General features: G+C 39.5%; 1 protein-coding gene across 6 annotated transcripts in view; it reads left to right on the top strand.

Annotated features, from left to right (window-relative positions):
• The window catches only part of SF3B1 (splicing factor 3b subunit 1), a 62,310-nt gene that overhangs the window by 16,107 nt on the left and 24,464 nt on the right, over positions 1-21,739 (top strand). For all 6 annotated transcript variants that reach the window (XR_013828781.1, XR_013828782.1, XM_079924638.1 and 3 more), the window contains exons 2-3: positions 9,428-9,604; positions 20,901-21,067. Coding sequence is in view for 4 of the 6 variants with exons in the window: in XM_079924638.1 (XP_079780764.1) it covers positions 9,577-9,604; positions 20,901-21,067 (195 nt within the window). In the remaining 2 variants the exon portion in view is untranslated. The remainder of the gene's footprint in view (positions 1-9,427; positions 9,605-20,900; positions 21,068-21,739) is intronic.

The raw sequence follows: 21,739 nt of genomic DNA, 5'->3' as shown, positions 1-21,739 counted from the left end.
GAAGACAGGTGCTCCACTCAAGAATTTTCCTTCTTGGACAACAGACCATTAACTGCGGTTAAGTCACACATCGCCTAGCCAAGGAAATGCTGGGCCTGCTAAGGGAGGAGAGGGACACCTCAAAGGAGTCAAAGGACCTAGCTAATATGTACCAGCAGGAGCTGGAGGATGACATAAGGAACTAACTTTTGAGGGTCTCAGATCAAGGGGTAGGGCTGGGTAGCAGAAGGTAATGAATAGGGAGGATTTATCAATATGGGAGTACTATCCCATTATATGGAATACGCTGACAAGGACCAGGGGAGGCAGTGCTAACACTCTACTGGGATGACTCACATTAAGTGGTGTAGAAATGGCAGAACTACTGTGGAAGATTGTGGAAGAAGGGATCAAAAGGCTCAGAGAGGTGGGTATGCTAGAGTAGGTATTCTACACTAAGGCTGGAAAACTTAGAAGGTGACTGTGCTCCACGGGAAGGCTCAGAGGATACTCTTTTCCCTAAAGCAATAAGAAATGTGAAAGGGGCAGGCACCAGCATCACTGAACAGGACTGAGGCCTCAGGTTCAGAATTTAAGGGGGTGCCAAAAATCTCAGTAACCAAGATAAATAATATTTTAATATGGTATTTAAACAATAATACTAATGCAGAAAAGTGCATGATGAACAAATGTCAAAATTTTAAAGACAGGATCAATATTACTGATTTTTCCTTCTGCCTCAGACTGCAACATGGCTCAGCACAGCACTGTTACTCATGGTAACTGTCCTTTACAGGCCCCAGGTGATAGTAGCAGAAAAAGTTACATAGCTTGGCTCCATGAAAGGAGTGGGGATGATGGGATCCCAAAATAGAGGCCAAGTGGTGAAGCTTCACCCTCAGAAGCAAGGTGGGTACAATTATAATTAGCACAAGGTCGAAATGGCTGCGTCGGGGGTCCTGACCTGGGGAAAGATACAGAGATTGTTAATGCAACAGGGTGTCCTTAGAGGCAAGATTGATGGGCAGCCTACAACGATGTTGCTCAATCTATACAACCAAGAGAAATCAAGGTTGGATGTTCAGGAGGCTGAAGGCAGCTATTCCAGTAAAAATTTTTCAAAAACTGATCCTTTAATAGTTTCCATGCCTGAGCTAGTTTTCAGATGTACAACTCTGATTTGAGACCATTGGATTGAAAGAGAAGCTAGGTCCCCAGGAAGCAGGACCATGTAACACTATGGTAAGGATGTGTTAATGAATCCCCTCGTACTTCTCCAAAGGCACCTATCATTTGCTCTGGTAACTGTTCATTGGGAAAAGTGGAATCACCAAATGTTTTGAGTGCTGTGGACCCTGTACAAGTTGACATTGATACCCAAAGAGTCGTAATAGTCCCTGTTAGAGTGGGAATCTAGGGTTATAAATGGAGTCTGGGCCCAGGTCTGGTTCATAGTGCCAAGTGTCATTTCCCAAGTTCCCAAATGTTTAATTGGAATGAATATAGTTAGAAGTTGGCTAAACTGTCGTATTGGTTCCTGGAATAAGAACATAGTAGGGAAGGCTAATGAACAGCTTCCCTCACACTCTGCCATGATGGTAGATAGAAAACATTATCATACTCTAGGAAGTATGGCAGAGATTAGTGCCTTAAAGACCTGAAGAATGCAAGGGCTGTGGTCCTCATCATGTCTAAACTGAAGTCTGACCCTTACAAAGGCTGCACAGACCCTGGAGGATGACAGTAAACTATCACAATTTCAGCCAAGTAGTAGCCCCAGTTGCAGTTGCTGTGCTAGAGGTGGTAGCTAGAGCAGATTAATGTGACTTCAAGTACATGGTAAGCAGGTACTGATTTGATGAAAGAGTTGTTTTCCATCCCTAACAATAAGGATTTATAACAGTATTCATTTTCTTGAACTGCACAGGAGTATACATTTTAGGTTTTACTCCTGGTTTAACTCTCCCATAATATGGTCTATCATAATAACTCTATTATAATATAGTCCTTTTTTAAAGTTTTTCTTTTTTAAAAAATATTAATTTATTTATTTGGCTGTGCTGGGTCTTAGTTGCAGCACGTGGGATCTTCATTGCCACATGCGAGATATTTAGTTGTTGATTGCGGGATCTTTAGTTGCAGCATGTGGGATTTTAGTTGCAGCATGCGGGATATTTAGTCGCTGCATGTGGGATCTTTAGTTGCGGCATGTGGGATCTTTTAGCTGTGGCATGCTGGATCTAGTTCCCTGACCAGGGATCGAAACCAGGCCGCCTGCATTGGGAGCACAGAGTCTTAACCACTGGACCACCAGGGAAGTCCCTATCATAATATAGTCTTAAAGGACCTGGACAGCAGAACGTCATATCAGTCCATCATATGGATGGCATTGTGTTAATCATGTTAATTAGACTAAATGACCAGGAAATGGTAGGTACATTGGAGGCCTTGGAAAGACATACATATTCCAGAGGGTAGGAGATAAACCCAATGAAAATTAAGGTCTGCTTCGTTAGTGATATTTTTAGGGCAGGATTTCCCAGGGTGGCACTATTGACATTCTGGGCCAGAAACTTCTGTTGTGGGGAGCTTTCCTGTGGAACTTATGATATTGAGCAGTATTCTATGCTCTAGATGCCAGTAATTGCTCACTTTACCTTGCTTTAGGTGTTACAAACCAGTTCAGGGAGAAAGACACATAGAAACAATTATAATACAAAATGGCTAGAGTAGTTAGAGATGTTTGTGGTATTTAAGGAGGAGGGCAGTATCAAAGCATGCTATCTATATCTCACTCCTCCGGTGAGATTTCCTGGGTGGGGCGACACTGGGTCAGTTTTATGGGATGAGGAGTAAGCCAGGTGAAAGAGAGTACAGGAGATGGGGGTGGGAATAGGAAGGAGGACCTTCTAGGAAAAGAGGATTAGGTTGTGACAACCAAAAATATCTGAAGACATTGACAAGTATCCCTGGAAGACAAAATCACTCCCAGTTGAGAACCACTGTGTTAGGGGCGTAGTGGCCTGGGGCATCCCTGGACATCCCCTCCAAAGTAAAGGACAAGCTATTGCATCTTGTACCTCCCATCACTAGGAAAGAATACTCTGCCTAGTAGGTCTCTTTGGGTTTGGGGTGACATCAAAAACTGCCAGCTTTGTACTACTATTGTTATTACTGCCAACATATCTAGGTTGACTCTGGTACCTGCCTACAGCAGATCACCTGTCATTGACCTAAGGACCCTAGTCTGTCCAACATCCCTTACCCTCTTTCACAAATCCTGTTTCTCTGGTCCTGACCTCCCACCTCAGCCAGTTTCTTAGTTCAGCTAGTGAAAACAGCCATCCTAAGCTGAGTCATTAGTGACAGTGTTTCCTGCTCTTGTTTGGTACATCTATCATTGAGAATCCCGTAGCAAAAATTATGTGGCAGGTCTCTTTGTAAGCTAGCAGAGACAGTACAGAACAGGAAAGTTTGGCAGATTCCTTCATTCAATATTAATTTAACCATTCAGCAATGTAGTATTGCCAGGTACCACAGGTACCTGGCCTCATCTTATGCTACTCTTCTCCCCCTTACTCCACTCTAGACACACCAGCCTTCTTGCTGTTCTTGGAACACCCCAAGTTCACTCTCACCTTGGAACATTGGCACTTGCTACATCTGGCATACTCATTCCCATACTTCATTTAGGTATCTGCTCTGATGTCATCCTCACAGACATCTTGCCTTTTCTGTCTATCCTGCCACCCTGCCCACTCCCCCCTTACTTTGCCTTATTTTTCTTCATAGCACTTGATAGTATCTGAAATTATATAATCACACATAGATTTTTAATCCCTCTCCCTCAAAGAATCTGATCTCCGTGAGGAGAGTATCTTTTTATTTATTTATTTATTTAGCTGTGGTGTGTGGCGTGTGGGATCCTAGTCCCCCACCAGGGATGGAACCCGCGCCCTCTACAGTGGAAGCACTGGAAGTGTGGAGTCTTAACCACTGGAGCACCAGGGAAGTCCCAGTGAGGACAGTATCTTGTTCAACATTGTATTCCCAGCATCTAAAGTAATGTCTGATATATGATGGGTTCTTGCTGAATATTTATTGATAGGTCTTCAAATATTTTTTGAATAAATGAATGGTGAAATTTACCTTTAGCATTTGTTTTAATGAGGGTTCAACTGGATAAACAGACCAGTAGGAGATACATATTAAGACATTTATTGCAAGGAATTGGTTTACACGATTGTGGGCACTGGCTAATAAGCAGGCCCAAAATCTATAGGGCAGGCCATCAGTAAGAGCAGGCTGGAACTCTCTGGCATAGGCTGAAGTTGCCATCCACGGATGGAATTTTCTTATTCAGGGAAGCCTCAGTTCTGCTCTCAAGACCTTTCAACCAATTGAATTAGACCCACCCAGATTATCTAGGACAATCTCCTTTACTTAAAGTCAGTTATTATGGACTTAAAGCATATCCACAAGGCCTTCATAGCAACACCAATGTTAGTATCTGTATGAATAACGGGACTGTAGCTTAGTCAAGTTGACACATTAGAAGACCATCACAGCATTCTAGGTATCTGATGCTTCTGAGACACAATCCTCTTAGCTATCTGGAACACCTACTTGACTTATGCTCTGAATCTAGGTATTTCACTACTATGAATCAAAGACAGCTCTCAGCTGACTTTTAGCTAGAAACAGAAGCTAGTTAATGAATTCACACATATTTTTGGGGGGCTTTTTTGCTTTTATTTTTTTAAACATTTTTATTGGAGTATAATTGCTTTACAATGGTGTGTTAGTTTCTGCTTTACAACAAAATGAATCAGTTATATATATACATATGTTCCCCTATCTCTTCCCTCTTGCGTCTCCCTCCCTCCCACCCTCCCTATCCCACCCCTCAAGGCGGTCACAAAAACCGAGCTGATCTCCCTGTGCTATGCAGCTGCTTCCCACTAGCTATCTACCTTACATTTGGTAGTGTATATATGTCCATGCCTCTCTCTCGCTTTATCACAGCTTACCCTTCCCCCTCCCCATATCCTCAAGTCCATTCTCTAGTAGGTCTGTGTCTTTATTCCTGTCTTACCCCTAGGTCCTTCATGACATTTTTTTTTCTTAAATTCCATATATATGTGTTAGCATACGGTATTTGTCTCTCTCTTTTTGACTTACTTCACTCTGTATGACAGACTCTAGGTCCAGCCACCTCATTACAAATAGCTCAATTTCGTTTCTTTTTATGGCTGAGTAATATTCCATTGTATATATGTGCCACATCTTCTTTATCCATTCATCCGATGATGGACACTTAGGTTGTTTCCATCTCCGGGCTATTGTAAATAGAGCTGCAATGAACATTTTGGTACATGACTCTTTTTGAATTATGGGTTTCTCAGGGTATATGCCCATTAGTGGGATTGCTGGGTCATATGGTAGTTCTATTTGTAGTCTTTTAAGGAACCTCCATACTGTTCTCCACAGTGGCTGTATCAATTTACATTCCCACCAACAGTGCAAGAGGGTTCCCTTTTCTCCACACCCTCTCCAGCATTTATTGTTTCTAGATTTTTTGATGATGGCCATTCTGACTGGTGTGAGATGATATCTCATTGTAGTTTTGATTTGCATTTCTCTAATGATTAGTGATGTTGAGCATTCTTTTTTTTTTTGTGGTACGCAGGCCTCTCCCTGTTGCGGCCTCTCCCGTTGCGGAGCAACAGGCTCAGGACGCGCAGGCTCAGTGGCCACGGCCCACAGGCGCAGCCGCTCCGCGGCATGTGGGATCTTCCCGGACTGGGGCACGAACCCGCGTCGCCTGCATTGGCAGGTGGACTCTCAACCACTGCGCCACCAGGGAAGCCCATGTTGAGCATTCTTTCATGTGTTTGTTGGCAGTCTGTATATCTTCTTTGGAGAAATGTCTATTTAGGTCTTCTGCCCATTTTTGGATTTGTTTGTTTGTTTTTTTGTTATTAAGCTGCATGAGCTGCTTATAAATTTTGGAGATTAATCCTTTGTCAGTTGCTTCATTTGCAAATATTTTCTCCCATTCTGAGGGTTGTCTTTTGGTCTTGTTTATGGTTTCCTTTGCTGTGCAAAAGCTTTGAAGTTTCATTAGGTCCCATTTGTTTATTTTTGTTTTTATTTCCATTTCTCTAGGAGGTTGGCACACATATATTAATATATGCTCTTCTGTTCTAGTTAGGCCTGGTATAGCTGAAAGGAAGAGAAATCACCCAAGCTAGTTCAAGAAAAGCAGTATTATTTAAAGAATGAGCCTTTGGAAGCTTGGAGCTGGAGGTGATTCTGGATTCAAGGAAGTGGTGGGGACTCAAGCAATAGGAGTTCATGATTCTTCAGAGGAAGTGACAATTTCCTCTGATTCTTTCTGTTTCAATAGCAACTAGCAAGTTCATTTCATACTTCAAGTTAAAATTTCCAGGAGAAGGAATCTTGGCTTAGCCAATAATTTCCTTTGTTTATGGACAGGGTGTACACACTGTATTCCAGGCCAGGTTCTAGGTAGCTGGCCAGGTGCCTGTCTCTTCCAGAACAACCCAGTGCTGTTCCCCTAAATAGAGAGTTTGGTCAGGTCAGTTGAAGCTAGAAGGGAAAGTCAGGCATGACAGGCACATTGACTGGTATATTCAGAACTTGGCATATTCAGAAATAAAACTATAGTTTTGGAAGTTTAGACATAACTGAAAGGCAGATGGAAGTAGAGTTTTGGCCTAGGGTAGGTAGAGTCTGATGTCCCTCTGATATAGATTTCTGGAAAGCTCAACATTACACATTAAGATTGTGGTCCATTTATCCTGTGACAGTCCCTTTATCTCTGAAAAGATGGGCTTGATAAATTGTCACTGGTTTTCCAATAGCATGGAGCTTCCAGGCCTTTGTAGCTTTATCTCCAAAGGTAATTTGTGCAGTTACAGCTAGCACTTAACATTCTGAAAAATTATTATATCTTGGTTTTTGTCCAGAAAAATTATGTATACTTGCTACTTTGCAATATTTTTAAAAAATAAATTTATTTATTTTTGGCTGTGTTGGGTCTTTGTTGCTGTGCGCGGGCTTTCTCTAGTGTGGCGAGCGGGGGCTACTCTTCGATGCAGTGCGCAGGCTCCTCTTTGTTGAGGAGCAGGGGCTGTAGACGTGCAGGCTCCAGTAGTTGTGGCTCGTGGGCTCTAGAGCCCAGGCTTAGTAGTTGTGGTGCCTCCAAGTGTCCTTGATAAGAAAAGGAAAGGACTTTCCTTTTAATTGGGTGTCATCATTCTCAATGGTTTAGGTTATAAAAGGGAGGGGAGATAACCCCTTCTGACTTTTGAAATTAAGAAACCTTACCAGAAAAGGGTAGGAAATCCATTTTAAATAATATCTGATTATTATTTATTAATTTTGGAAATGGAAAGTAAAGGGTACTTATTAAAAAAACTCTTGTTTCTTACTGTGTAAAAATTCAAGTCATTCTTTTATTAAAGACAATTCATCTTTTAGAAGATTAAGAGAAGGGAGTCTCACTTGATCTTTGGCAAAGTCTCTCATACCTCACTACCCAATATATGTCCTTGCCCTACAAAAGTAACTTAATACCGAGGAACCTAGAGAAATATGCACATAATACAAAGTGGCCAGCAGGCACAGCTTTTATCTTGGAAAGACAAAGGACATGTGACAAAACATAGTGTTACAAATGCTTTTCATTTCATTTATTTTTTTCTGTTTATAAAGATAATACATGCTCATAGCGGAGTATCTGGAAAATACTAAAAATTATAAAGTAAAAAACACTCAAAATTCCATCATTCACAAATATCCACTATTAACATTTTGGTGAATTTCCTTTTCATATATTTTTACATGACTGTGATTGTCTTGTATAAACGAATTTAAGATAAAAAATCATGAATCAAGAAATGCAACATACCTGCAATCTTTTTGCCAACATGGATGAATTCTTTTAGCTTGTTGGTTATTGATGGACATATAACACCCTTTTCTAATTCATTATTTCTTATTCATTTTCTTTTATTATTTTAAAATATGCTATTTTGTATCTATAAAAGAATATACGTAATCTATGTGTAGGTTATAAACCATTTAAGGAATGTTTGTGGACCCTCTGACAATCCAAGAACTAGAACTTACCAACAATAGGCATAAACTACATGTTCCTCTCTTATCTCATCCCCTTCTTCCTCCGGCTACTGTTTAACCTAAATTAAAACAATTAAATCAAACAAATGAAAACTTTAACCCATCAAATTGATTTTTTCATTGATGCTAATAAAAAAATCTCACTTTTTTGTTACTAAAGTTTCTACTACATATTTGTATTGAGTCAGTCACACAGCAAGGTAAACTGTTTTCTTTGTGATAGCTATAACCTGACCCTTACCTGCTTTACAAGGCTGCTTCCAGTACCAACTTCCCTCTTAAGTTCTTTTGTTCTTCAGAGTCCAAGGCCAGTGTGACAATACAAGCTTATGCTCTGCTCGTATAGCTGATGCTTAGAAGAAAAAAGACCACTGTATTTTTTTAGCATATATTTTATTTATTTATTTTTCACATCTTTATTGAAGTATAATTGCTTTACAATGGTGTTAGTTTCTGCTTCATAAGAAAGTGAATCAGCTATACATATACATATATCCCCGTATCTCCTCCCTCTTGTGTCCCCCTCCCACCTTCCCTATCCACCCCACCGCTGTATTTTTATCTTTTAAAAATTCCTGATTTAGGAATGACGTTTAGGATTAAGAGAGGCATTTCATTAGTGTTAATGCTGACGATCAGGGCTTTTCTAAGAACTCAGAAAGTTTAAAAAGTCTTTAAAAGACTGGCAGAGTTCCTGCTGTGTAACTTAATAACTGTGTGATATTGCACAATTTATATATACCCCCCGCCCTAGTTTTTTCTCTCATTTCTTAAATGGGATTAGCCACAGTTTATCCACTTTATGGGATTTATGGAATTAGCAACAATTTACCAACTTTATGTGAATTTCAGTAGTGTTTGGGAACGTATATTGTAGACGAAACTCCTATCCAAATGGTATTTAGAAAAAAAGAAAAATGACCTTGAATTACAGCGCGAGGGATGAGACTGTTGTAACTGTTTGTGCAACTAAGCACTGCAACATCTGAGACATGCTAAAGAAAGCTTTTGTTTGGCTCCAGAACGCCGGTCCGGTGAATTTGGAGGAAGGGGATTGAAGGCCTGAGGCTTCTCCCAGCCCTGAAACCGTAATGTTTCTTTCAGTGACTGTTTTTAACTGCCCTGGTATACCCTGGTGTAATCCACTTTACTCCAGGGCAGAGTTACTCACATTAAGGAACCAAGGCTCACCTAACCCTTTTCTGGTTTACCGGGAAAACCGCCTCCGGACCCCACCCTGGCTCCTCCCTCCACCCACAATGCACCTCTCTGTTCTATCTAGGTGGCTGTTCTGTCACGTGTCATCGACGGAGCGCGCTCCCGCTTGGCGCTTGCGTGGAGAGCGGCCCCCAGCTGTTTTTCTCCGTGGCAGCGGCGACGAGCGGAAGTTCTTGGGAGCGCCAGTTCCGTCTGTGTGTTCGAGTGGACAAAATGGCGAAGATCGCGAAAACCCACGAAGGTAAGCGGTCTTTTCCTTGTTACGTAGGTTCTCCGCTGCCCAGCCTGCTAAGACTTTGGCTTCCTAGGTTTTTGCCTCTTCCTGTGGTTCCTTTTCTGGGGGCCCGAGCCCGCTCTTCAGGGCCCGCGTCGTCTGCTCGGCGCCAGCGGCGCAGGCCACTGCCCCGCGTAATGGCGTCCTACTCGTACACCCCCGACAGGCGCTTTGTTCAGTGTTCCGGAGCTGCTGCTTCAGCGTTGCTTTTTTTCTCTGACCCGGGGGCCTCGTTAAACGGCTCTCTGAGGAAGATTCTTGGGCAAGGGAGCGGGGAAGAGCGCGTGGGAACAAAGTCTTCCTCGCCTCTCGGAACTGCCGTTGGCATAGTTTGTGCATGGGAGAGCCAGAAAAGCACTGAAATACGGCAGCCGCTTTCCGGGCAGCCTTCAGTCGAGTTTAGTCAGACTGAGGCCCATTACTCTTAACCTTGGTTAATCTGCATGACTTCAGGCGTCCAAGATACTTACCTCGGTTTTTTTGTTGTTGTTGTTCGAAATGATTTGGGAACAAAATCTGGTAGTTTTTCCCTCCCTGGATCACTTTTAGTATAATATGGGTCGTTTTCTTCCTCCAAAGAAAGCAAAGGTCTTTTTCTTCCTACCATATTATTGGTGGAAGAGAGAAAGGCACGTTAATGGCCAAAGCATTTGAAGTAGTTGGTCGTTTTGTGGAATACAGAGTATGCATTAGGAAAATGTTGGGAATAGGCTGGAGTCCCCCGTCAGGGAGTATCCAGAAATGACAGGAAGTAGGGTCACTGTTGAGAAAAGATGAGGCATGGGAAGTTGGAGCTGCATTCCTTGATTTCTGACTTGGAATCTGAAATTTTCATCAAACACGAGCTTCCAAGAGTCACTATTTCACACATCGTTTCTAGGTTCCTGGCTCGGGGTTAGTCTGTGAGAGGTAATGAAGACTAAGGCCATCAAGTTTTACAGCCTAGTGGGGAAACAGATACGTATACATCTTCATTTTTATATGAGGCAAATGAATGCTTAAAAAAAGTATAAGCAACATGTTCTGGGAACCTGGGTAACGAACGGAGTAATTAATTTATACTTAGGGCTGTTTCATAGAGGAGGTGAGGTGTCCCTGGTCTAAAAGGATCAATCGGTTTTAAATTAGGGGAGGACATTTGAGTCTGAGAGACCATCTTGTACCTAGGCAGTGAGTCGTGAAAGATGTGTTTGAGTGGTTGGCTGTAGCAGGAAAAGAGAATGCAAGGAGGGAAAGAGTAGATGCATCTGGAAATGTTGGTTGGGGCTATTAATAATTGTATCACCTATGGGAACTGAAGTCTAGCTTTCTGCAACTTAAGAAACAGGCTAATGAAGTGGCAATAACTTTAATATTTTTATTATTCTTGTTAGGTATTTGGGATTTAAACACTGTTTTAACCCTGAAGTGTTTTTTAGGCATTTCTGTCTTTAGACTATCTCAAACATACTTTTTGCAAAATAATTAGAAAAAGTAAGGATGTTGGCTATTCTTGTTTATTCAGGAGTAGATTATTTATTTGGGGCATTTTGTGGCTTTGATTACTTGTTTATTGGTATCTTTATCATAAGATACTTTTGGATAGGAAAATCAAAGTTATGATTAGTTTTCCTGCATTTTAGAAACCCAGTTGAAAGTTTTGGTCTACAGAAGATTGCAATTCATTTACCAAAATTGCTCTTATTTGGGATTATGCTTCCTATCAATATGAATTAGCTGAGGCCATAAAGAAAGTATTGGAGCATTCAGTTTCACATCTGAATACCGTCTGTATACAAGATATTGTCCATCACTTAGGAGTATAATACAGTGGGATGAATGTTAGTGATGAATGTTACGTAGTTTCTTGCTCCTTCCTCATGACATTTTCCTGGAGAACGCTAGTCCTTCAAGGTCCATCTCTGTTTTCACTTGTTAAGCCATCTCTGATAACCTGGAGCAGAATTAGTTTCTTGGTGTTTGTTTTTTGTGCTGCTACTGCAGCACTCTATAAATCGTTATTACTTAGAATATTCTATTGTGTTAAGGTTTTCTCTTCCACTTTGAAGTTGTGTACAGAAAGTGTACTTTGGTATCGACAGTACCTTGTGCGTGATGAGTGCTGAATATTTTATCAACACTTATTGAGAGATTAATTTATACCGTAAGTATTAAGGGTGTCACAGAAAGGGGACACAAACTTGAACGATTGGGTAGGTTTGAATACATCTGTTTGGCTAAGATAGGTGGGAAGTAGGACTTATATTTTGGGAACCTTCTGAGCTCAGAGGAGGAAATGTTAGGTTAGCATCAGATTAGGGAAGGCTTTGGACGCTGAGCTAGGTTTCGCTTTGGCCTTCAGATATCTACAGGATAAAGTGCCCTCCTCATTCTCCCAGGTAACAGATTACTTCTGTGATTTAGGAAAGTCATTGGTTGCAGAGTGAAGGATGACCTAAAGGGAGTAAGGGCAACTTTTTAGGCTATTGAAGCAGTTGAGAGGAGGTTTTGAATGTGAACCTCAGTGGAGCAACTTTTTTTTTTTTTTTTTTTTTTTTTTTTGGGCTGTGCTGCTCAACTTGCGGGATCTTAGTTACTGCACCAGGGGTTGAACATGGGCCACATCAGTAAAAGTGCCGAGTCCTAACCACTGGACTGCCGGAGAACTCCCTGGAGAAACTTTTTACAATGTGTAATACTTGTTTTGTCTTAAGAGTTGTCTATCATGTTGCCTTTTTAAATAAAGATTATATAATCTTTTTGTTCTAAATAATGTTGCTGGTAAAGACATTGCTCTTGTACCTTATAATTTATTGTTAAATTAATGGCTGCATCAGTACTTTGTAATTGAGTCTTGTGAAGTAAGTAAGATTGTCTTTAAACTGAAGTAGGTTATTGTTGTACCTTCCCATCATTGAACCAAACTGATAACTTTTTTTTCTTGTTGTCATGTTCCTTTCAAATATTTCTGTTAAGATCAAGCCTTAACATCCTCTTTAACCAACCCAATTATTTTTTTATCCTGGGTCAGTGTGGCTTATGCTTTCCAGTGTTGAAATATAAAAAGAGCTGGACTTATTCAAGTTGAATATAATCCCTTTCTGCATGTTAAATTGTGTCAAGTGTATATAGTTATTAATGTGCATAATCTTGCCATTCAGCAGTTCTTCAGCTGTTGGTGATTTTGGCCCATGAGAGAATACACACTTTTCTGTTTGGAAAGGAAAATAGATGGATTATCCAGAAATCCCATATATTGGCTTGTTTTGCCACTATCCCTTGAATGGATTTTGGGGGGCATCACAAGGCTGAAAAAGTTTTCTCCCTTAGTCTCTTGCTTGCAGAATGGCTTGGAATAATCATTTTGTTACTCTGAATCTTCTGAGATTTTTATTTTCCTGTGTCCAGAATAGTTACTGTTTTGGTTTTGTAGATATTCAGGATGAATGTTGCTAGTCAAAATAAAAAGGAAAAGAAATTGCTTAAAGATTTTGAAAAAAATTTTTCCTGTAGAATTATTTAAGAATTAATTTCATTGATATTAGTTAGGAATTAATCATTTAGGAACTGTTATCTGTAGTGTTTAGTAAAATAATTTACCGTTATAGTTAGTTGTCCTAATGGGGTTTTGTTGAAGGAAAAGATTGAGAGTTGGTATACAGAATATACTTTCTATTTTTCTGGATGTCTTTTGGAAGTCTCATATTTGAGAAATCCTTGCTCACCACCTGCTTCTGATTGGTGGAGATTAGATGTCACTTATGGGCCAGACTGAAAGGTGTCAGTGAGTGATGAACATCCAAAGGCTGTGTCTGTGTAACACATAATGAACAGTAATTAGAACGTTGCAAATAATACAGATTAAAAATGAGGAATAAAGATTATCTTTATTCCTCAGGAGGAGGAATAAAGGAGGAGGAAGTGCTGCAAGCTGGACTTAGCAATGTGTGAGACATAGAAGAAAGAAAAGGCACAGAAAGGGAAACCAGTAGAATGGAATTGGTGGGGAGCAGTTAAACAGGTGTATCAGATGTGACCAGTGGTGGTTTATCTCAGAGTTTGATATTTAGGTCTTAGTTTAAAATACAAACAGTAGGTTAGATGTTGCCCATCTTTTAAAAGACCCCTAGTTCCAGCAGTACTGTCTTTTGATGTCAAACTCAGTTCCCAGATAAAACATTTGATGTATTTATGTCAGAAAAATGTCTATAATTTTAAATTTTAAGTTATCACATTTTTTGGATTATAAAAGTAATACAGTAATTTTTAAGTAAATGAAAAGTGGAAATTTATTTATTGAGTGAATTGAGATTTCAAATGGGCCAGTTCACAAATTTATTCATTAATTCACACTTAATTAATTTTTATCTCCTAGGGAAGGATTTGTTCTCTGATAGTTGAAAATATTCCTAGGATCAGAATTCCTCCCCAAAAAGAGGGGTTTCAATTGAATAATAACATTTATTTTTTGTAGCTCATTGGAGCAAATTTAGTTTTTAAAATATATATATTAACATTTAGAAGATTTTACGTTACCATCATTTGCAAGATCAGTAAGGCTGGAAAAGAAAGAAAATGACAAAGAAAAAGAATTGGAACTTTTAAGATTAAAGTTATTACGTAAAAGAACTAAAAAAAACTCTGTTTATGTGTAGCAGAGGACTCCATTTCAGAGAAGAGAGAGCTTTTATTTTCTGTTGCATGGGGTCAGAGGGTGTGGTTTCAAAGGGTTAGAAGAAAGGAGAACCAAGAATGAGGAAAAAGGGAGAAACTTAAAACTATGCTTTTAAAAAATTTTAACTTTTTATTGAAAATTGAAAACATATACAAAAATAGAATAGTAAAATAAACCCCCACGTTGTGCCCATCATCTAATCATCTTGCTTGAACAGTTGTAAAGGCAAGGCCACTTTTGTTTAATCTCTTCACTTGTCTTTTCCACCTTTCCCATTATTTTGAAGCAAATCCAAGATGTATCATTTTACCCATACATTTTTCAGTGTGTATCTCTAAAATGTAACAACTTTAAAAAATACCATTGTTGGGAGTTCCCTGGTGGTCTAGTGGTTAAAATTCTGTGCTTTCACTGCCATGGCCCGGGTTCAGTCCCTGGTCGGGGAACTGAGATCCCACAAGCTGTGTGGTATGGCCAAATAAGAAAAAAAAAATACCATTATTGCACCTAAAATTAATATAATAAAATATCCATCAGTGTTGGGAATCAAGTTCCAAATAAAGTTCATACATTGTGATTAATCTTAAAATCTTTGTTCCTCCATCTCTTTTTCTTGCCATTAATTTGTTGCAGTATCTTTGTCCTGTAGAGTTTCCCACAGTCTCGAGGGAAAAGAGAAGATGGCAATAAAAACACTCACAACTTTCTCTTAGACTCTCCCACCACTACTGCTGCAGTCAAGGTGTCAGTAGGCCCACAAACAAGGGAAGCTCCAAGAATATTATTGGGTTTTGAAGTGAGCACAGTTCTGAAATCATACTTCAGGTTTAGGTTGGACTAGCCATGGCAAGGAGCTCTAACAAAGGACTTGCAAACTCAGGTGCCCGTCCCATTATAATTTTAATGGCAATGAATATAATCTCAAAATTTTCTAATAAACTTAACTACTACCTGAAATAGTTTTTTGTGTGTGTGTCATTTTTTTTTTTTTTGGACTCCCAGTGATAGACATGCCTTAAAATACAAATACCAACTTAAGAAAAACCCCGTTTTGACCCCGGTCAAAACCCCTTGACTGTTTACCCTCAAGGATCCTCCTTTAGTGAGGCTCTTTCAGGCTCTTTGGTAAATAAAAGTCTAATACTTAACTAGTACTTTGATTTCTTTTTTTTTTTTAACCACTTCCAACTCTGGGTATTTGAAGGACTATGCATAATTTTAATTTTAGGATTCCAAATCTGCTGTCAAGATAAGGAATCCCTGCTTTCTTTTTAAGTGTTCAGCATTAGTAACCAAGAGTCCTACTATAGAAGCCTCCTTCCCCCTCAGTAGACTTTACTGAAGATGGGGGTAGGGTTGGGTGGAGAACAGAAGTGAGGCTTTCATTCAGATAATCAGATAACTTAGAAATCCATATTAGATGTTTCTACCTTCTGTTACCCTTTCTTTAACACCATAAAACTGTGGAATTTTATAATTTTACTTACCCCAGCTTTTCTTCATTTTACTTGTTCTCTTAATTCCTCTTCTCCATTTTATTTCTCAAAATTCTTCTGTTGTACAGAATAATTCAGTTCTCCTCTGTCCTTAAACTTGCTTAAGTAAACCAAGAGTTTGTGATAAAATGAAACAAATACTTGTTATAAGACCCGGCCATCCTGCTCATAGGTATTTACCCAAGTGGTATTAAAACCTGTGTTCACACAAAAACCTGTACACTGATGTTTACAGCAGCCTCTACAAACTCAAACAACTTGAATGCCCCATAGAGAATGGGTAAACACGCTGTAGTACAATGGAATGCTACTTGGTAATAAAAAAGCGCAAACTTGATGTGCACAGCATGAAGGCTGGAATATTTATGGGTTTGGGTGGATTAGAGTGCCAGCTCTTGGCAATCATATGTGTGGCCACTAGGCGGTCCTAGTCTATGGTGTCTAGCAGACAGTGTTCATTTTTTTTATTTTCACATCTGAATGTCTTGAATTACAGAGATGCTAAATTGGAAAGGGATTAGGTGGGGACAGATTAGCATAAACATTTCCTTCTTTGTTTGCCTCCTCAAGTCTTTTATTAAAAAAATTTTTTTTTCCTTTGTGTTGGATCTTCTTGCTTTGTGCGGGCTTTCTCTAGTTGCAGCGAGTGGGGGCTGCTCTTCGTTGTGGTGGCTTCTCTTTGTTGTGGAGCACGGGCTCTAGGCACTCGAGCTTCAGTAGTTGTGGCACTTGGGCTCAGTAGTTGTGGCTTGCAGGCTTTAGAGCGCAGGCTCAGTAGTTGTGGCGCACGGGCTTAGTTGCTCCGTGGCATGTGGGATCTTCCCGGACCAGGGCTCGAACCCGTGTCCCTTGCACTGGCAGGGGGATTCTTAACCACTGTGCCACCAGGGAAGTCCAAGTTTTTTATTTAATATCTTAGACCTCTGGTTATTCTTTTGAATATATTCCACCTCATTTTTTTTTCATACTTGGTATCAAGTCTTATGCGTTCATCGTTTGCTATCAGAAATTATCTATTTGATTATTTTTAGTTCGTATTTTAAGAAAGTACAGGAATACCTGCATATCGGTAGCTGTAATTTAGTGTTAGCTTTGAAAGTAAGGAGTTAAAGACAACTTTTTTCTCTTTCCCAGTTTTTTATAAACCCTTGCTGGGAGAAAAGTTAGAAATTTTACTTTTTTTTTTTTTTGCGGCACGCGGGCCTCTCACTGCTGGGGCCCCTCCCGCCGCGGAGCACAGGCTCCGGACGCACAGGCTCAGCGGCCATGGCTCATGGGTCCAGCCGCTCCGCGGCATGTGAGACCCTCCCGGACCGGGGCACGAACCCATGTCCCCTGCATCGGCAGGCGGACTCTCAACCACTGCGCCACCAAGGAAGCCCAGAAAAATTACTTTTAATGACTTCTACAGATTGAAAGTTACGTTTTTATTATGAAATATAATACAGGGAAGTGTAGGAAAAAGTGTTATGAACATAGTGTAACGCATTGCCCAGCTTTACCAATTCTTAATATTTTGCTGTATTCCACAAATTTTATTTATTTTGGAAACAAAACAAAGTTACCTTATTTATGAACATATTGATACATTTGTTTGTTCATAAATATGTGATTGTATTATGTTTGGTATTTTGGCACAAGTTTTATTAAGAAATAATTACAGGGTTTTCTAGTTTTTAATTCTGTCACTTGTATAACTGCTGAGTTTTGTGGAATCTATTGTAATTTTGTGGATAACACGGTTTTTGTAAATGTGCTGCAGTTTACAATGCAAAACAAAATCCACTAGCTTTTTGGACTTTAATCCATACAGACAAAGATACAGAAATAGTAACTGGTTGAACTATATACATAACCTGTTGAAATTTAGTAATGAACCTTGCCCTCAGAATTTAACCATGAACAGCTGCCTAGCCCCATTTGATTCAATAAGTATCCAGTCACAGTTCATACAGGCTTTATACAAATGCTAATTCAATATTTGTGTACCTTTGTAAGAAAACTGTTCCTAATCAGTAAGGACATAAAATCAGTAGGTAAAATTCAGTAGATGAAAGTAGTTCTGAATAAATATATTATCCAAAAAAGGATAATAGCTATTGAAAACTTATAATGGAAAAGTTCTTTAGAAGGAAAATAAAACTGATGTGTTGGTGGGGCAGCACACTGCACAATGATAGGTGTGGTGTGATGCAATTTTTGTGAAACAGTTCCCCTTCCTGGTTTTTTTAGTTGTATGTGACCTAGAAGAAAGTATAAAATTGGTGATTCTGGTGAGAGTGGGCTGGGGCTGGAAATGGAGGGATGACGGGCTAGGTATGAGTTTCCTGGGGCGTTTATTAATAATGTGGAAGCCTGGGCTCATACATTGGAGGTTCTGATTTAGTGTGTCTGAGGCTTAGGAGTCTGTCCTTGTAACAGGTGCCCCAGGTGATTTCGATGTAAGTGGTCAGTAGACCACGCTGATGCTGTAGAGGGGAGATGGCATACTATTTGGCTGGCCTGATTGACCCGTTTATGTTTCTTGCCTGGATCCTGATGGCGGTAGCATTTGTGGTTCTTTAAAAGAACCTATTTACTTAAAAGTGATACATGTACCTAGTGGTTGGAAAAAAAAAAAAAAGCTTCAAACATTGCTGAAATGGAAATGCTCAAAAAAGGAAAAAAAGAAGGGTAGATCTCCACTCACCCTTTAGCCAATCTGCTAATCCCTGAGAGGTTTCCTTGTATTATACCAGGGGAAAAAGTGTTCTAGGGGGTGAGGGAAGGGAGCAAATATGGGTTAGAACTTACATATATATATATATATATATATGTATATGTATAAATACTTAAAACAGAAGCAACAGTAGAGAGAATAGTAAAATGAATCAGCCAGCTCAAGTGAGGATATTTCTGTTTGTGATTAATCGTGGTGGAGGCCCCTGGCTGCCTGTGCTGCTGTAACAGTTTTGGGGAGAAATGCAGGAAAAATGCGTGGTGCTGGTGGTGCTGTGACACAGTATAAAAATTTTGAGATGTGTTTACAAACTGGGACTGCTAATTTCAGTGTTAACCCTATTGCATTATATTGAATTTCTGAGACTTGCTCCCACAAGCTGTGCCTCAGACTAGATAATGTTATTACATTTTCTACTTTAAACCACACCCCATCTTGAGGAACTAGAGAAGGTTTTCTCCCTTAGCTGGGGGAGGGGGTTTGCCATTTGTGCCACTTGAATTTTTTCCTTTTGGTCCTTGCAAACTAGTAAATGAGCTTTTAAAAGCTTTTTAAATGACTTAATTCAGTTGAAGGTAATGAGCTAGCACAAGCTAGCACAAATTGAAACATCTATTTGTTAGGCCACAGATCACTGGCAGTAGAAACTCTTTCTCTTTACACATGTATATGTTACTCATATTATTAAAATGAAACGTTAGTTTGTAATTTAAAGTTATCTGTTGTCTGGAAAGACTTAAAAAAAGGTTGGAAGACTAGTCAGTATTCAAAGGAGACTGAAGAGACATGACAACTAAATGCAATGTGTGGTTCTTGATAGGACCATGGATCAAAGAAGGGACCATCTATGAAGGATGTTAGTAGGACCATTGGGGAGATATGAAACTGGATTGTATTTTAGATGATGTCATATCTAGGTTTAATTTCTTGAGCATGTTAATACTGTTGTGCTTATGTAGGAGAATGTTCTAGATCTGGAAATACATGCTGAAATATTAGGGGTTTTAAATGGTTTAGAAAAGTTGCATGTACACACACGTATTTGTTTTATGTCTTATATACATAAACAGTTGATGAATGTAAGTGAAGAGTGTGGGTGTTCATTGTACTGCTTTAATTTTTTTCAGTCTTGAAAAATTAAAAAAGCAGTTGAAAAGAGTTGATACTTCATTCACCACATTTGCATCTTTTTTTTGGCTGCTTTGGGTCTTTATTGCTGTGCATGGGCTTTCTCTAGTTGCGTCGAGCGGGGCTTATTCTTTGTTGCAGTGCGCAGGCTTCTCGTTGGGGTGGCTTCTCGTTGCAGCACATGTGCTCTAGGCGTGTGGGCTTCAGTAGTTGCAGCACATGGGCTCAGTAGTTGTGGCTCCCGGGCTCCAGAGCTCAGGCTCAGCAGTCGTGGCTCATGGGCTTAGTTGCTCCACGGCATGTGGGATCTTCCCAGACCAGGGGTCGAACCCGTGTCCCCTGCATTGCAGGCAGATTCTTAACCACTGCGCCACCAGGGAAGTCAACCATGTGCATCTTCTGAATGTCAGACCTATGGCTAGACATGGTGTTTGGGGAGTGAGACATGGCAAGAGTTAATTCATTCATTGAATGCTTAAGTGTTTCATGTTCATTATGTCCTTCAGTCCTTAAAAGAAAACTTTATGTTGTAGGAAACTGAGATACATAGGTTAAATAACATATTAATTAGCAGAGAAAGAGCTTTTGAAGACATACATTTTAAGTCTAAAGCTCAGACTCTTAATCATAAATCTAATGTGATGGTGGTTGCAGCCAAACTGTGTAGGGCTCTGTATTACGTGTTTAAGAATTTAGATTTTATCCTTTATTGTTTTGCTGTTGAAAATGTTTAGGACATCACCTAGGAGCTTGTTAGGAATGCAGAAACTTGGGTCTGATATGATATAGGCCTGCTGCATTCTAACAAAATCAGAACGTGTAGATGATTTGTTGCCCATTTAGGTTTGCGAACCACTCTCCACAGTACTGTTTTTACCTTTCTGGTAGTGTTGAGTTTAAATAATCTTGAGTGTTGTACTTGGTCCCTTAATCAACATTAACAGTATTAATTTTTCAAGCAGAAAAAGCTTAGAATTCAGCAGTAGTATAATGAACTTTGGTAACCCATTCTTAAGGTGAGAGTAACTTGTAGTTGGTGAAGTAGTAAGCACCTCCTCTGTGTGCATAAGTATTGTCTGTTGGGTGGAGGTGTATTAAATTTATTAAAAATCAATACTTTGTATAGTTACTCTAACCCCTTATGGAATGATTATTTTGAAGTTTCTGTATTTAGAAGAGTTTTTGATAATACTCAGTAGAAAAATGCATTGTGTTGAGTGCTCTTTGGAAAATGAGATTAAGAAGATTTTATTAATTTTGTTATAGATATTGAAGCACAGATTCGAGAAATTCAAGGAAAGAAGGCAGCTCTTGATGAAGCTCAAGGAGTGGGCCTTGATTCTACAGGTTATTATGACCAGGAAATTTATGGTGGAAGTGACAGCAGGTTTGCTGGATACGTGACATCTATTGCTGCAACTGAACTTGAAGATGTAAGTTACAAAGTATATAAACAGTCCAAGCATTATTTTGAAGGAGAGCAAGAAATATAAAGGAATCTTCTGTTTTGAGTCATCTGGTTTAATCTGGGGAGACATCTTGGAGATTGGGAGATCTTCCTTTGGGAGGATAAAACTGTTGAAAGCGTCCTTCTCTTCTAAGAAACTTCTGGAAGTGCTCAGTTCTGAATCTTTATGTTAAAACTAGTTTGTTTATCCAGCAAAGCACCTGGAAATCATTAACCATTGTAAAGTAAATCCTTATTGTTACCTACTGAGCTCTATCTAGAGTAGCCCAGTGAGAAGTGACTTCATTTTAAACAGCCGTCTGTGCTTGTGACTTTTGATTTCTGACTTGTTTCCAAAAAACTTGGTGCTGTTTTTTCCCCCCTTGGCATCTTAACATGAGTGGATGCTTTCTTGTTACTCATATTAATGGGCTTTTCATGCCTAATTTAGTTACTCTGAAGGGGGACTGCCTCTCATTTTGAAATACATCTCTTAAAGTGTTTTCATATAGTCCACATAGCTTATACTTTGTCACACCATTTTCAAACATCCAAATTTGGTGAAATAGCTGATCATTTTCGTGTGGTTCAGTAATCTATGTACATAGATTATGAAACTTGTTATTTTTATGAAATTCAAGCCATATTTAATTTTATG

The sequence above is a fragment of the Stenella coeruleoalba genome (assembly GCF_951394435.1).
Source record: "Stenella coeruleoalba genome assembly, chromosome: 6".
Taxonomy (NCBI): Eukaryota; Metazoa; Chordata; class Mammalia; order Artiodactyla; family Delphinidae; genus Stenella; species Stenella coeruleoalba.
Note: the sequence above shows the minus strand (reverse complement) of the source record. Positions and strands in the feature narration are given on the sequence as shown.